At 41.5% G+C, this 17809-nt stretch overlaps 1 protein-coding gene across 2 annotated transcripts in view; it reads left to right on the plus strand.

The window, feature by feature from the left end:
- The first annotated feature begins 2894 nt into the window (after positions 1 to 2894).
- EFCAB14 (EF-hand calcium binding domain 14) overlaps positions 2895 to 17809 on the plus strand; it is a 36804-nt gene continuing 21889 nt past the window's right edge. The window contains exons 1-3 of one of the 2 annotated variants that reach the window (XM_046661016.1): positions 2895 to 4091; positions 5592 to 5740; positions 10864 to 11009. In XM_046661016.1, the coding sequence (XP_046516972.1) occupies positions 3910 to 4091; positions 5592 to 5740; positions 10864 to 11009 (477 nt within the window). In that variant the 5' untranslated portion in view covers positions 2895 to 3909. The remainder of the gene's footprint in view (positions 4092 to 5591; positions 5741 to 10863; positions 11010 to 17809) is intronic. The other variant, XM_046661015.1, reaches the window with a different exon arrangement.

Consider the following 17809-nt stretch of genomic DNA (forward strand, 5'->3'; position numbering starts at 1 on the left):
CCACCCTGCATGACCCTTCACGGCATATAAAGCACTTTCATGCTGCTTCCTCCCATAAAAAGCACTCGGCAGAAAGCTGGGCAAGGAATATTCTTATTCTTACTTTAAAGACAGGAAAGTTGAAGCATCAGAACTGTAAAGTGATAAGCTTTGATAGGGTAATATGGCTTCACAGACTCAGAGTCATAACATAGACATCCCCAAATGAAAAGATGGGTCACTACCTTGGGCAGTCCTAGTGTGGAAGGGCAACATGGGTTTCTCAGTGTAGGAGCCCCTGCTCTGAGAGGGTTGACTTAATCTCCAGCCTTGAGGGTCCCAGGTCTGAGGGAGGAGGCCAGAGAAGTACCCAAGAGCTCCTGAGAGAAGAGAAACACGAGGCCAGCAGCTTTCAAAGAGTGACTCAGCAGCCAATGGGATGTTTACCCAACACAGGAGGGGTGTTATCTATAGACCAATAGACATACAGGCAGACAGAGGGACTGAATGACAGATCCAACAGAAGCATCCCCTTAGCTCTCACCTCCACTCCTCCAGCCTGCCCACCCATGACCAGCCCACTGGTCAGTCCTAGGGGAGGTCTTGACCTGCAGAGAGGGTAGGGTCTGGCTGACCAGAAGTCACTGCAACTGGGTGATGCATCCTTGGCCCTGCCTCACTCCCCTGGGTTCCTCAGTCCCTGGTTTCCTTGGTGAGGATGTGACACCTACAACACAGGAGGGCCGTGAGATGGGCTGTCCTGGGCCAGGGCCCTCTCTTCCCAAGGTTTCTCATGACCACGGGATATGTTTGTGAAATGGTTCCTGAAATCAGGACCCTTTCCTGTCCATGCCAGACCTACAGGGAGGTGCTAGTGCAAAGTTGTCCAATAAAACTTTCTATAATGATGGAAATGTTCTGTTCTGTGCTGCCCAATGGCCACTAGCCACAAATGGCTATGAAGCACAGTGGCCAGTGAAACTGAGGAACTAATTTAAACTTTTATTTAATATTAATTAAGTTAAATGTAAGTTTAAATTGCCATTCGTGGCTAGTGGCTGCTGTATTGGGCAGTACAGCCCTAGAAACAAAAGGAGACAATAAAAACAGAATAACTATACCATGCTTTCGGGCTTCAAAAGCACTTTCACAAGCATCTTCTCACTTGTCTGCCCTGTGAAATAGATGTTTATCCCCATTTTACAGAAGTGAAAACTGAAACTCAGAGAATTTAAATGGCTACCATGCTGACAAAGATAATAAGTATTAAAAGATGATTTAATCCTGGATCTCTTGATTCCAAAACTCCGCCATACAACTCTGCCCACTTATGCAAACATCGCATAGTTATCAGATCATTATTTTTAAGTGCCTACCTCTGGGACAGACACACAAAGACAAATAAGAGACAGGACCTGGGTGGGTATCCCTAGACAGTGTGATTGCCACAATGAGAATGTATGTATAAAAATTACTTTGTGACTTTCTTGCAAGTAGCTCAAAACACTTTGCTTATAATACCGTCTACATCTGGTGACTCTTAAATTTATATTCCAGACCCCAAACTCTACCCATAGCTCCGAATGCATACACCAAACAGTCCATGTGACTATTGAATTGGCTTCTCAACTTTGCTCCAAACCTGCTCTTCCCCATCTCAGTAAACGGCAATTTCCTTCTGCTAGTTGTTCCACCCTAAAAGCATCACTCCTCTTTTATTCCCACCTTTCATCTAATCCATCAGCAGGTATTGCTAGCACTATCTTCACAAAGTATCCAGAATGCTCACCATCTCCACTCTTGCCACCCTGGTCTATCATCATCATCATGTCTACCTGGACTGACACAAACTGCTCTCCTTTGTCCCTCACCCTCTCCTCATTCTCTTTTCACACAGTAGCCAGAGTGATCTTTTTAAAATCCAAGCCATAGAATGTCTCCTCTCAACTTAAAGTACCAGTGGTTTCCCCAAGTCCTTACTGGGGTCCACAAGGCCCTTCACTGTCTGGCCCATGATGCTTGGCTGACCTCATTTCCTACAGCTCGCCTCCTTCTTGCTCTTCAGGTCCAGCCACACCAGGTCTTCCAGGTCACTCCTTCCTGAAGACCATTGCACAACTCACTCCCTCACTTCCTCCCAGTCTCTAACCAAAAGTCCCTTTATCTCAGAGGCACTTCCCATCCCCTTATCTGGTTTTAATTTTCCTGATAGCACTTATCACCTCAGAACATTTGAAATGCTTGCCTGTCGTTGCTCTCACTAGAATATAAGCTGTTGGCAGATAAAATACACCACACCCAGTTAAGTTTGAATTTCAGATAAAAAAAAAAGAATTGATTTTTTCAGTATGAAGAGGTCCCAGATGCTGCATGGGATATACTTATACTGAAAAAATATTCGTTGTTGATCTGAAATGCAAACTTTACTGGGTAGCCCGTATTTTTATTTGTTAAATCCGGCAACCCTACGCAAGAACGCAGGGACGGTAGTTATTTTGTTCCTTGCTGTATCCCCAGCGGTGGAACTGCTCCTGACACGGAGTAAGCTCTCAGTAAATATTTATGGAATGAATGAATGCGCTCAACTGAATCATTAATCTGTAACACGCCTAAAGTTTTAATAAACAGCATGTGACTCAGAGGGGCGGAACACCCAGGCTGGCTAAGTCCAGGTCACAACTGGGGACCCGGACGCTTAACAAACTTTCCAAGTAGGTCGAGCAGCTGAGCGCTTCGCCCACTCCGCCTCCCCGCTCGTCGGGAACGAAAACCGCGTCCTCCTCAGGCGAGCGGCGCGGCTCAGGTGGCCTTCTAGGGGCGGAGCCTCCCCAACCGCCTCCCCGCCGCCACCCTCTTCCCGGGTGTGACGCCACTCGCCAGGTGACCAATGGGAGCGCGGCTTACTGGCAGGCGGCGCCGGCGGCCGCTGCCAAAGGGGAAGTGAGCTGGGGTTGGAGCAATGGCCCGGGTCCGGAGCCCGCGGCCGCCGCCGCCGCAGCCGCCAGCGCGTCAGGAGCAGCCGCGGCCGCAGCTGGAGCGGGGGCCGGAGTCGCGGCTGGAGTGGAGGCGGCGCATGTGAGTTGCCGAGAGTCGCCGGTGCCGGAACACCTCAGACTCTAGGTGGGAGCGCTTCAGGTGTCTGAGCCGCCGTCGCCCCTCCGCACCTCACCCCCAGGCCCAGACAGCAGGGCTGGGGTCTCCCCGGGCGCAGGACTGGCTCCTCTCAGCCCGTGCCCTCCGAGCCGGGCTCTGGGTCTTCCTCAGTCTCAGGCTCCCTTCAAACTCAGGACGGAGGACGGCGATCACTCCAGACCCGGGCATCTTCTCGGCGTCCAGGCTGTGTCGGGGTTGTAGCGACTGGGAGCCCCCTCCTGCTGCCACCTGTCCAGCTAGGGAGGGACTAGCGCGTTCCTTGTCTCGCTGTGCACCTCCCCCTCTCCTCCCGTTCAAGAACAAGTTTCTTTTCCCTATCGATTGGGAATCCTGCCCCGGAACTCCAAAACACTCATCTGTGTGTCCTTCCCCAATTCCTGGAGCACGCTTAGAAATATTATCTACTTATCGGGGCTGAGAATCTCTCGTTCTTGACTTGGCTTCTTATCCCCTTTGGGAGACAAAGGTTGCTCCCCCCCCTTAACATCCTCTTAACTAACTGACACTCCATGCTCAGGGCCTTATCCGTTTGGATCACCAGCTTCTTGGCCATCTCTATGTGACTTCCCCCACCCATCTGAGTTCCAGTTTCCTCTGGGCTCCAATCTCCAGCCCTCAGCGGATCTGGTCGGCCCCACCCCTGGGTGGGAGTGACCGGTGGGCTCTGGCCCAGGATCCCTCACCCTGGAAGGCAGCTCCAAGGCAGCGAGAGAATTGGGCTTCGGGTACGAACCTGGCAGCTCCGGAGTGGGTGCTCCACTCACCCCACACAAGAAGATGAAAAAGCGCAAGGAGCTCAATGCATTGATTGGCTTGGCTGGGGACAGCCGAAGAAAGAAGCCCAAGAAGGGCTCAGGCCACCGCCTGCTTCGCACTGAGCCTCCTGACTCAGCCTCTGAGTCCAGCTCAGAGGAGGAAGAAGAATTCGGTGTAGGTGGAAATCGCTCCCGCTTTGTCAAGTAAGTGATGTGAGGAGCGGGATGGGGAAAAGGCATCTCCTTGCACCACCAGGGGCACAAATGGAACGGAAGAAGGGGGTTCTTGGGAAGAGAAAAGGTGTAGACCTTGGAAGGCAAAGAGGGAGAAAAGATGTTAAGGAGAAGATGAGTTCAGGTTCTGAATGAAGGATAAGTAGAGTTCTGTCTCCAGCCGTACAAAGAAGAGCTCTGAATCTAGGGTGGTAGTGTGCGCTTGGGGAATGTGCCAAGAGCCCAGAGAGACCAATGTGGGAGGAGCAAAGAAGCTAAGAATAGGAACATAGGAGCAGAAAAGCTTTTAGAACTAGCCTTTTTTTTTTTTTTTAAAGTAGAAGAGAAACAGGGACCTTAGGACCTGCACATTATTTATTTTTTGCACTCTTGATGAGTCTGATCTTGGTGATGGGAGAATGTGGTGAGGGACATACTGTAGAAAGTATGAACCTTGAGAGTCATGAAGGGTGGGGGACAAAAAGAAGAGACAGCTTTTCTCCAAACCACTTGTAGGTGGTGCAGCCACTAGACAAATGCAGTAGTGAGCACTGAGGACATTGGGAATTGGGGCTCAGGGTGGGAAAGGGCTGAAGGGACCTTGAAGGTGCCCTTGGACCCTATCAGGGAGTACATTAAAAGAAAAGAGTATTCTGCTGAGGATGTGGAAGCAAGGTTGGAAGCAGAAGTTTGGAGTGCTGAAGAGATTGAATGCTTTGTTTGAGGTTTGTTTATTTAGAGTGTCTGTGTCCCTTATTTTGTTAAAGCAAGAGTTTAGCTTCTAATGAGCTTTGCCAGATAGGTAGTTAAGGGCAATCCTAGTTGTGAAGATTTGATGAAGTAGAATAGTTCCACTGGAATAGTTGTCCTGTTGGGTTAGATAAGACCCCGAGTGCTGGTTGAAGTTTGCTGTGAAATCTAACCCCTTTCTGTGTTTCCTTCCTTCTGAGCCGATAAGCTAGAGTGCACAGGTGTCCACTTAAACCTGCAATTCCTGTTTCTTTCATTCCATTTGCAGTAAAACTTGCTCAAGTTTATGAAGTTTCTATAAACTGAAACAAGGTCCCCTGGAGTGAGTATGTATCTGAGAGAGAGAAATAGATAGGTAAATCCCAGTACCCTGATGGAACTGCAGAGAAGCTGTGGTCTTGACACTTTCCTAACCTGAGCTTGTTTCCAAAGACCTGAATTGATGATGGTGGCAGTGAACTGCGGTGCCCACAGGTGCCTCCTGTGGCCTGCAGGAGCTGCCTCTGTTTCACCTAAGGTTTGAAACCTTTGTACCCAATAGATGAACACTTCATAGGTCATATTACTTAGTCATTTTCAACTTGCTGTTCAGATGTAAGCGTGTTACCCTGTCTTTCCTGGAAAATCAGCTGGTTATTCATCAGAGAAGATAATTGCATGGCAACACATGTGTGCTATTTCTGATAAAGCTGTACTCATAATCACGTTTGTATTCCTGGTTGAATTTGTTCTTATGACCAGGGGAGACTATTTACGATGCTGCAAGATCTGTTATCCCCTCTGTGCTTTTGTCATCCTTGCCGCCTGTGTTGTGGCCTGCGTTGGCTTGGTGTGGATGCAGGTTGCTCTGAAGGAGGATCTGGATGCCCTCAAAGAAAAATTTAGAACAAGTAAGTGGTTGCCCATTTCAGAGTATAATCTTGGATTCTTTTCCAGGTTCTAGGACAAAGTAGATTGTGCTGAATGAAGTTGCCTGCTGATGAAGCAATTATACATTTTTCCAGCATTTGTATGCTCTTTCTTAGCCATCAGTTTCAATGGGGTAACAGTTATTTGTTTTTAAACGCGCAAAGAAAAAACGGTGCTTATGCACCGTCAGGACAAATAGTGTCTGAAATAATGGCACTATTGTCAATGCTTGAGGTCCAGAAGGGAAGCGCTAAGCTCCAGGAGTTTAGAACCTTGGTTAACCTCCACCTGTTGTCACTTCCCCTAGTATAAAGTAGCAATAGGAACACTGGACTCTTTCCTTCCTCCCCACAGGGTCATTTGAGAAAGAATGTGGGAGTGTGTCAAACAGTTTCCTCCTTGAAAACCATATAAGAACATAGGAATGGGCAATAATAATAATAACATTTATGGAAGGTATACCGTGTGCCACATCACAAATAAATATTTGTCTCATGAGTGAGTTTTAAAGTTTGAGACTTTTCTTGAGCTGAAGAATTTTATATGTTCTAAATTAAAAAGTTATATTTTCACATCCAAAGTACTTTTTCTGAAAAATGTGTCTGCATACTAACTTCTGCCAGATTTAACCTAACCATCTTCCTTTAGCAACACTGAGATCTTTGGTTCTAGGTCTCAGTGAGCTAAGGAACCAGTTTCAAGTTAATCACAAATACTCTAACCTTTAGCAGTATTAGCACACCAGGAAACTGACCACTAGGCTTTCTCAAGGTCATAAGGAAGTCTGGCCCCAGAACTGAAATTAGAGTTGTTTGTTTACTTCTCATCTTAAGCCTTAGGAGATCACAACATCTTAGCTTCTCTTCACTCCAGCTTCTCTTTGCTGCCTGCAGTTATTCAAGTTCCGAACTGACCTGGAGACAGCTAATCCTCCTTAGTGTCTTAATGACATTCCTAGTGATGTTGCTTGAAAAGAAATGTTGAAACACTAACTTTGGTTTTCTTCTGAGCTTCTGATTCAGGTAATAACATTGGATAAGCCATAATTCTCTGACAGAATCATCCTGACCTATACGTTTTATCAACTGACGAATCAGAGTACAGTATAAGAAAGCATGGGATTTATATTCTAGTTATTTTCCCTCTAATGGTTGTCCTTAGCAGTATTGCCAGGTGTTTTTAAGGTTAATATTTTCTTTGTAAGTAGTGAGCATGACTTGGAAATGAGGTTCTCAGAAACAATGTTTAATTGTAACTAACCACTGAAGACACCCATCTGTGCCATCATCTCTCTGTAATTAGTTGGGCTTTCTAGGTTTGCGTTACAGCTTGTTTTGATCACATATAGCAATTATTTGTTTATACATTTCAAAACATTTCTTAATTCTACCCTCCAGGGATTCCTGTCTCTGACTGCTCTGTGCCTGTGTTTGCAGGACACTCATGTAATTTATACCTCAGCTGAGCTTTTCAGGGAATTTGTTTAGAAATGCATATTTAAAATGTATACATGTAATAGACCTGGTAATTAATCAGTCAACAAATATTTATTGAGCACTTCTTAATACCAGTCCCTGGAAATACTATATTCAAGAGATGCCAGGAATCATACCCTGGACTGTGAGACCTGCTTTCTATCAGTGAGCAGCATTCTCCTGAGACCCTGACTGCATTTGTCAACCAGCTGAATGAAACGGATTTAGAATTGTTAGTCCAGCTGATTTTTGGCTTTAGTCTGCTACAATAGAAATTCCAGCACCTGTAATGTGTAAAGTGGAACTTCCTGAGGGAGATGGGAGTGGAGCCTGGGGCATAGTCAGTCCATAGGCTGAACCATTTTGGACTACTTGCTCAAGAGATTTTAGTGAAAACCATTATGTTGACTAAATGAGATCAGTCTTATTAAGCTTAAATAATCTTTCTTTGAATTATGCTTCTGCTTTAAATATATTTCAACAAGTTAATTTTTATTTCTTGTTTTTCAAGAGGACACTGGAAGTCCTCTTATTGGATCACTCCAATAAGACCATCTGCTGATCTGGCTGTAATTCCTTTTTAAGAAATTCAGATCCCCTTGTTCTTATTGCAATAAATTTTCTGAGACACTTGTGAGGAAAAGCAGGCAAGATTGCTGAAATATGTGAAATAGGAAACAAGGCAGATAGGCTTGATATTTTGCCTTGTGGTCAAGAGTAACTTGATCCTTAAGCTAAAAGTACTGGCTGGCCTTGAAACTCTTAGCTCAGTATTCTTTTTCCAGAACCAGGTACTTCAAAACACCTCCACAGTTATTCTGAGGAAGATTCTATTTCCAACCATCTATCTCTGTCACTCAACTATGAAATTCTAGAGTGAAGGAAAAGAATTTGGAAAAGAAGGAAAGTATTACTAAATCAGGCATCTCCTTTTCTGATCGTACAGGCAGAGTATCAGGTGGGTCATTTAGTACAGAACTTAAAAATGGTCTTCTGCTAATGAGGACATTAGGATGTACATGTCTGTGACAGCTGGAGCATGCTACAAAGAGTGCTGGTCCTAGAAGCAGAAGATTTGACTGTTAAATCCTGGCTTTCTCATTACTAGCTGTAAAACTTGGACAAGTCGCTTCTTCTTTCTGCACCTTCATTTTCCCATCCATGAAACATAAAGATGTATTTGTGCTACCAAAGCACGTAGAACATTCCTCTGTCATAACATCTGTCACACTGTATAGTAATTGTGTCACAAGGCCTCGCTTCCCTCTAGACTGAGCGCTTCAGGGTCTTCTGTATGCACTAGTGCCAGGTACAGGGCCGGGCACATGGTAGAGGCTCCATAACAAGTGGAACAATTACATAAAAGTTTATTGCAAACTATAAAGACGTATAAATATAAAATCTTGCTGTCAGCATCGTATGTTCTGTCTGAAGGATGTATGCAGAAATCTCCATTTCCTTATCTTGAAGATCAGGAAAAGAGTTAAGTAAGTTCTTTTAAATGAGTTGCTTTCCATGTTGAAAGAACATGAATTAGTAATTGTAAGTTGTTTGTTTGCTGTACTTCCTCCCGTTTATGTAATCAAAGTGTCTTTACTGGGCTTATCTGTCCTAAAAAGCCCCAAATCAGATAATGACTATGATCCCCTCTTGGCTCATACAATCCTCAGGATCCAGAATGTTTTCAGGGCTCATCAGCTTTATATGTTTATTAGTTAATAATTGTAACCTAAGTTGTTTATGTATTTCTTACTTTGTCTTCCAAGTCTACCTTCTATTAATTCATATACACTGCAGGAAAGAGAGAGGCTCTCCCTTGGGATGTTTGACCACCTGAGAATGGCAGACATGTGTGGGATAAGTTTTTCTGTACAACCTAACTGAAGATGTATAGGAAATTCAGTGAAATGCTAAGTGTAGCGTTAATTTAGACTGACGTAAAATGTTCTTACTGAATGAGATAGATATACTCCTGCAAACCATGTGTAAATCAAATGTTACATTAGAAGCACTTAGAGAAGTCTATTATTTATAAAGAAATCCTTTAGCATGTATTTTTGAAAAGTGAAAATATCAAATTTCTTTTAACGCTGAGTTTTCAGATAGTGAGTTTGCTTGCAGTAAGGATACCACTACCACCCCCAATTCTCGTGGGGATTTTTTTTGTTGTTGAGTTTATTTATTTATTTGTTGAGTTTTCTTTGTTTGACTTAATAGGTTAACATTAACTCCATTTCATACCCTGCAGTCATTTCACTAGACAAGCATTTGAGTGCTTCTGTGTACCTGGCACTGTGCTGGGCCCTGGGAATGCATAACCAAATAAGACCTGGTCCTAGTCCTCAAGCAGCTGTTAGTCTGGTGACGACTAACACCTAATTACAGCACAGTGTTAAATGATTGGTAGAGTTAGGAGTGATAAAGAGGCGGTAGTGGTCCAAGGTAGGCTCAGCTATTTGTGCTGAATCTTGAAAGGAATTAACTAGGCTACAGTGGCAGAAATGAAGAACGGGCAAACCAAGGGCATCTAGGGAGAAAAAATAGAATGTGCAGGGTCACTGAGGCTTAAAGAGGCTGGTGTGTCAGGAAAATCCACTTGGCTGAAAAGTAGATTGAAGAGGTAGGTAGAGTGATGAGAAACAGGTTTGAGAGGTAAGCAAGGGCCAGGATTATTCAGTCAGTAATAATTACTGAGTGTGTAAAATGTGCCAGGTATATTCTAAGTGCTGACCATACAGAAATGGACAAAAAACTCTTGGAGCTTACATTTTAGTAAATTGTTTTATATCTGTCCTTTATGCTAATTTTTGGTTTTAAAGAAAGCATATATAACTAATCAGGCAGTCTGTGGCTTTCAGAAAAATTATGTAGGTTTTATTCTGGAGGACCAGCCATTATCAATATTTTATTTTCCATGAAAAAGAAAAATAGTCTTTAAAGAAAGAAGAGGAAGCCCTCTTTCAGGCCTCTCCCTTCAAGCTATCAAATCTCCAAACCATTCAGGAGATATTATTTCCCAAAGGAAAGGCCAGATATCACCCTATACCTCACCCAACGTGTTCCTTTATCTTCTATTTCACTTTGAGCTTTTGGGTTGATTTAAGATTTAAGAAAAGATTGTTTGCTGTTTATGAAAAAGATTAAAATCTTAGTTTTCATAACAGTATTTGAAAGGTAGTAAGAACCCACCTTGATTTAACCAATTTGAGATAGAAAAAAATTGATGTAAGCATTTAGAAATAGAACTTATGCTATCACCTTGAGCATCAATAGAGTGAGATTTATAAATCTTCATTGACTAATCAAAAAGCTCCTTAATTGAGTTGGTCAATACTTAAATTTGTTTGTCACTTATTATATGCCTGGCCTGCGTATTTAGAACTTTACAGCCGGTCTTTCACTTAATTCTAAAAGTCCTGTAAAGTATAGTTAACTCTGTATTACAGATGAGGAAACTGAGCTTACACAAATAAAAGAACAGTGTAGTTGATTGATATGTATTCACTTACTGTCCTCCCAGAATTAACTTTTATTAATCTATCTTTTTCCTACTACATGATCATTGTTTCTTCTTGGAGCCATGAGGGAACTTTATGGCTATTTATGATTATTCTTGTTTTTGCCTCTAGTGGAATCTAATCAGAAAAGCTCATTCCAAGAAATTCCCAAACTTAATGAAGAACTACTCGGCAAACAAAAACAGCTTGAGAAGATTGAATCTGGAGAGCTGGGCTTGAACAGAGTCTGGATAAACATCACAGAAATGAATAAGCAGGTAGCAAAAGTGTGATTTTATTGCTATGTAAGCTATGAATAGTTTTGTTTGTTTAGTATGAATTTGTAGGTATAGGGAACTCACTTCAGATTGTTTTACTTTTTGAAATGGTGTTTTGCATATTATGATCCCAACACGTTAAAGTCAGGTAAAATTAAGGTAATAGTTGTGCATTTACCAAATATTTAAAACATTAGCCCTTTCTGCAAAGGAACAATTGTACCATGTAGAGTTGTTTAGAGGGAGCTGGAAATTCTTGAGTAAACTCGTCCTAAGGAGCAGTATTAGTATCAAATAAAAAGAGAGTGTCATCTAACTCCCAAGAAAAGTAAGTAGCCTATTTTTATTAGGTAATGAGAATTATTTTGTTTAATAGAGTTTATAAACATACAGATTCAGCCTTGCGGTGTAGTGCTATACACTATACTAAAACAAATCTGGAAACCATCAACAGCTAATCATAGTTATTCTAGAATAGGATAGGAGGAGGTGACAGAGTTTGTTAAATACCTTGGCCAGGCAAGCAAGCCTAGAGCAAAAACTTTTCCAGTCCCTAAATTGGCCAGATCTCAGTAGGTATTGATTCCTCTGACTCTGCCAGAGGAAAAGGGCTTATTTAAAGGATGTTAACTGAGCATCTTGTATGTATAAGGTACTGTGTTGCTGCTGGGTAACTATAGTCCCTGTCCTCAGTTATTTCAGTTTAGTTAGGAAAGATGTGCATTGCAAAGAAAACTCAAGTACCAAATGGGTGGTATACTTGCAAAGGGCTTAAAAATAGACATGCCATCCTTGTTGGGGCTAGGAGGATATTCTCTTCTTCAGAATGGAGTAACAAAGTTCAGAATCAGTCAGTGGCAGGGAGCACTGTGCTAAAATCAAGTGCTTACAGATATTTCCAAAGCTACCCTCCACCTTCCAGTGGTAGTGCAGGAGTAGAGCAGCTCTTAAGATCAGAGGTCAATGGCTGGGTACAGTGGCTTTCAGATTTTTGCCTGGAACTCACAGTAAGAAATGTTTTACATCATTACCCAATAAACACATCCATATATATGTGTATCTGAAATAAAAGTTTCTGAAAACAATTGCTTACCCTTAGTCTTATGATGCCTTATGATATTTTCTATTCAGTTCTATTCATTGTTTTAAATTATTCATGAAATAATTGATGGGTTATACCACCTAGTATTTACTCATTATCATTTATCTTTGGGCTCTCAGTAATTAGGGAAAATCAGATATTCACTCCTTTTTCAAAAAGAATAGGATAAACTGTGGCCTTTCTTGTATTCACAGAGCAAATGAGCAGTTTGGCCAGAGATTACATCAAGTGAAAATAGACCGCAGTGAAGCAATGAGACATAATTAGCATCTTTGACTGGGGCAAACCATAGATTCCATTTCAATAGTCAGTCATGGAGTTTACTGTTCTGAGGCGAGGATGAGACCTTTCAGGGTGAAGAGGGAAAGTCAGCTATTTCCCATCTGCTTGTAAATCAGCATTATGGGAAGAGTCAAAGGGTAAATTGCTATTTGGTGTGACAGGACACACAGGTTTTCAAATCTTTGCTACATATTTTGGTTCACGTTCGCCTTGACCAGGAATCTGGAAATGAAAGAATCATTTTTTTCTTGGCCTGGCTGTTATTTTTAATGCAAGAAGTACCTGGTAAAATAAGCATACATGAAAGTTTACTTCAATGCTAGGGTTTCATCTATAAACTGGGAGAGATTAAACTGAAACCCTATCCATTTTAGCTTCAGTAGATCTTTAGAGATGATGGAACTGATTGATGAAACCAACCTGATGCAGAGGAAGTCTCTGCTGGCGTGGGTGCAAAAGGAGAGGTGGTGATGAAGTAGAACTTTGTGTTGGTCCAAAGGGAGCTCATCACTCTCTGTTTGAGTGATTCTCTAAAATTGACATTACACATCTCTGATGGTCTATTCAAGTAAGAGGCATTTGTCCAAACCAAAATAGGTATAAAAATAAAATTAATATTTAACCGTGTTTCTATATCTAAGGGAAACTCTGTCAATTAAGATGCTTTTAGTGGCAAATTTTTTTTTGAAAAAGCAATTCAAAGTGGCTTAAACAAGAAAATGTATTATATCACTTAACAAGAACTATCCTTATCACTTAACGAGAACTGTCCTTATCACAGTGTGAGTTGAAGTTAATGCAGCCTGGAAAAAAAGCCGTTAGTTTGAAATAAGTTAAATCAAATTTTGCATTGAAAATCTTTAAACTAATAGTTAAAATCTCATTTCCTTCTCTGTTTTTTTCATGAAGCCTCTGATTTCATACCCATACCCATTCTCAACCATTGTAGGGAGTCTCATCTCCCTTCTTTGAAGACCGTTAATTCAACAAATTTTTAATGAGCTGCTTTTATGGAGATAGGCCTTGGATTCAAAACCAAAAAAAAAAATGTGATTCCTGCCCTCAAAGCTCTTACAGTCAAATGGAGGAGATGGAAAAGTAAACAATTGTAAAACAGACTGATGAGCATTGAGAAGCAGGCCCATGTGAGGACCATGGGGGCATTTATAGGTGTGTATGTGACCCAGACAAGGCTTTTCAGATATCTTGAGCTGAGTCCTGAAGAGCAAACAGGATTGGCCAGGTGAATTCTGCAGAAAGAGAGAAGGGCGTTCTAGGTAAAACAGTACAGTTGATGCTCATCATTTGCAGATGCTGTATTTGTGAATTTACCTACTCGCTAAAATTTGTTTGTAACCCAAAAATCTATACTTGTGGCACTTTCAAAGTCATTCACTGACAGTCATACAGTAGCAAAAAATTTGAGTCACCCAACAGGAACATTTCCAGTTGAGGTCAAACAATGCAACACCCTGCCTTGTTTCAGCTCTCGTACTGTAAACAAGTTTCCTTTTCACGGTATATTTAGTGCCACATTTTTCGCAATTTTGTGCTTTTTGTTGGTGATTCCACTGTGTAAAATGTCCCCTTAGGATAGTGCTGAATGACGTACTATCTGGTATTCGGAAGTGCAAGAAGGCTATGATATGCCTTACAGAAAAAATACATGTGTTAGATAAACTTTATTCAGGCATGAGTTCAGCAATAGATGTTAAATAAGATATCTTTAAACAGAGACAGATGTAAAACAAGGTTATATATTAACTGATCAGTTGACGAAAATGTTGTGACCAGAGGGCTCTCAGGAACCTAACCCTGTACTTCCCTTAGGAGCAATGGTTCAGTATTCACTAATGCAATGTTTGCTGCAGCTTTCTAGAACGTAACTACTGTGAATAACAAGAGTTGACAGTATGTGCAAAAGCATAGACAAATGAAAAACACAGCATGTTCAGGGAATTTTAGTAGTTTATTTATGATAGCTATAGTTTGGTAGAAAGAGGCCAGAAGTAAGGCTGTGTCAGCAAGAGCCATATCAAGAAGGACCTTGAGTGCCCTTCTACAGTCTGCTCTGTATCTCTTTTTTGGCATTTGTCCAGATACCTTATGTGATAGTTATTTGTGTATGCATCCTATTACACTAAAAGCTTGTACACTGTACTCTGAGCTTTGAGCTTGATGATGGCAACAATGATAATGGTAATTAAGATGATAACTACCATTCATTAAATGCAGGCCATTCTTTGCGCAGGCCACTATTAGATGCACTACATATAAGATCTCCTATTTTGCTTCTATAGTCCTATGAAGTAGGAGATGGTGTCCCATTTTACAGATAGGAAAACTGAGGCTCAAAGAAGTTAAGTAGGGGCTGGCGCAGTGGTGTAAGTGGTTAAGTCCACGCACTCTACTTTGGCAGCCCAGGGTTTGGATCCCGGGTTCGGACCTACACACTACTCATGAAGCCATGCAGTGGCAGTGTCCTACATACAAAATAAGGGAAGACTGGCACAGATGTTAGCTGAGGGACAATCTTCCTCACTAAAAATAAAGACGTTAAGTAGTTTGCCCAAGGTTACACAGCTGTGTAGTCATGCTAGTATTAAAATATTCAAGTCCTGGGAGCCTGTTTTCTTTCCAGTTTTCCATTCTGCCTTCCATCTTTATATCCTCTATAGGATGCAGTATGTGCTTAGTAGATAAGGTTGAAAGGATGTGATGTCAGGTTTCTAGTAGGGCTCATAATCATTCGTCATTGATGAGTGTCTGTTTTAGTAACTTTTTTACTTACTATTTAAAGAACACTTAATTTTAACCCAAAAGCAAAAACGCAGCATCTCAGACTTTATAGTATAAAACAGTCTAATAAGCAAATGGTCTACAGGAGCTATTTTTAATTTTGCTAATGAAAAGTCATGTAATATGCATAAAAGTCATGACTCATCTTTTGGATGGAATGTGGGGTTTTTTCATAATGTCTTCTCCTTAATTCAAATTTTTAGACTCTTTGAGATGCAGTGTGTAACTTTTAAAGATAAGTTCTGTATTGCTTGAATCCAATCTGACATTCTACAATGTGTCTATCATAGACCAGAGCAGTCCCAGAGATAGTAATGGGGGAGTGCCCCTTGTCTCTCCGTTGTAGTTACACATGTAGCTATGCTGTACTTTTCCATAGATTTTGGCATTATTCCATTGCTAAGAGAAGCATGCTAAAAGATGGAATCCAGCTTTGTGGTTTATGGGAATGTAACTGAGTCCTAGTGACGAGTGTGTGGTCCATGTCTTATAAGTGACTAAGAAGTGCTGAGCGATGTTTGGTAATTAGGGAGATAATGGTCAGCTCTTCAGGGTGTACTCTTTCAGTGAGGCAGCTGTTACCCTAGGTGTGGAGTGTTGGGGATGGGGAGAAGTGAAGCAGACCTCACCTTACCCTGTATGCACTGGCTTTCAACTGCTCCTCTGATTTGGGGTGAAATGGTATCTGCCAACGAACTACACTGGCCATTTGTGAAACCATTACTAGTCTTGAGATACTTCTGATTAGTATCCGGCTCTGCCGTAGCCTCAGGATATTGCAGTGCCTGGGAGAATAGTTTCTACCCAGATCGTTCCACCTAGAACAGTTTGTTCCTTTAAGGATCTGGCCAGTTATCAGTGAAAGGAATTTATTCCCTCAGATGGCCAAGAGGTAACCACACAATTGATAGGGCATTTGGAATAACCATATTCTTGCCCATCAAGTTGGTCTAGAGCCAACTATGTACATACTTTAGGCCACTGAGTAAAACATACCTGGGGCAGGAACCCCTTCCTAGCACTTTATCATTGAGCATGTTAACGTAGTCTTAGGAAACCCAGTAGAGGGCATGGAAGAAAAGGCCAGACAAGGAAATCTGTCAGCCCTTTTTAAAGTTTTGTGATATGTTTTACTTATGTGTATGTTCCTCTCCCATCTTTTTCTTTAAAATTTCATGAGTGATATGTGAATGTATTCTTATATAAGATTTAAATAATAAAATACACATAGAGCTTTATGAAAATTCCCCCTCTACCCTCTATATCTCTGTATGTGCCACCATCTCTCACACATATACATACACACACATACACATTCCCTGTCCCCCTAGGTATCCTCTGTCAGTAGTCTGGGCTGCATTCTTTTGGTCACCTTTCTCTGTATTTACAAAATCATAGTAGCTTTTAATATGAATTAGCTAATGGGTTAGTGTGTGTAAGTGTAACTAAATGGAGTCGTTCTGTATATATTATTCTACCGCTTGTTTTGTTCACTGAATATTTCTACATCCTTAGTGGTAAACGTTTAGATTGTTGCTAGTGTTTTGTTGTCACAGATAAGGATGCAATGAATAGTCTTGTGCATATGTCTTTGTGTACACGAGCAAGTAATCTTTAGGATAAATTTCTAGAAATGAAATTGCTGAATTAAGATATATAAATATTTCAAATTTTGACAGATACTCCTAGATAACCTTCTAACAAGTCTTCTCCAATTTACATTCCCACGATCTATGCATGAGAATGCCTATTTCCTTATGTCCTTTACAAACCTTGATAGGCATATCTTTTTAAAGTTAAAAAGAGGTTAAAACCTTGATGTAATCGCTACTCTTAAGAGGCTTATAGTTTGCTGAGAGTATCTCTCTGTGGGCCGAGGTTTCTCACCCATTTTGTTTTTAAGTGGGTAGAGTTGGAATGTTGAAGATGAGTCTGAATATTTTGGAGCACTTATGGAGAACTGCATGTTTAAGTGCTTATTAAATTTCACTGTTAAAGAGCTAACACCTATTTGATATTTTGTTTATACCAGGTACTGTGCTAAGAGCTTTAGTTATATATCTCATTTAATCCTCATAGCCTGTTTTAGTCATCTGTTGCTGTGTTACATTTTTCCCAAAACTTAATCACTTAAAACAGCAAACATTTATTATCTGATAGTTTCTGTGCGTTAGAAATTTGGGAGCAGCTTAATTGAGCAGTTCTGGCCAGGATCTCTCTAAAGTTGCCTAAGATATAGGCCAAGGCTGCATAATCTGACGGCTAGACTGAGACTGGAGGATCCTCACTCACATGGCTGTTGGCAGGAGGTCTCAGTTTCTCCCAATGTATGCTTTTCCATGGGGCTGCTTGAATGTTCTCACAACATGGCAGATGGCTTTCCTGGAGCAGTGATCCCAGAGAGAGACAAAGAGGAAGCCATAGTGTTTTTTTATGACCTGGTTTCCAAAGTTGCCCATTGTCACTTCCATTCTGTTCTGTGGACTAAAAAAAAGTCACTAAATGCAGGCCACACTCAAGAGAAAGGGAATGAGGTTCTACCTCTTGAAGGGAGGACTATCAAAGAATCTGTAGGCATATTTTAAAGATTTTATTTTTTTTCCTTTTTCTCCCCAAA

This window comes from Equus quagga, chromosome 5 (genome assembly GCF_021613505.1).
Source record: "Equus quagga isolate Etosha38 chromosome 5, UCLA_HA_Equagga_1.0, whole genome shotgun sequence".
Classification (NCBI taxonomy): Eukaryota; Metazoa; Chordata; class Mammalia; order Perissodactyla; family Equidae; genus Equus; species Equus quagga.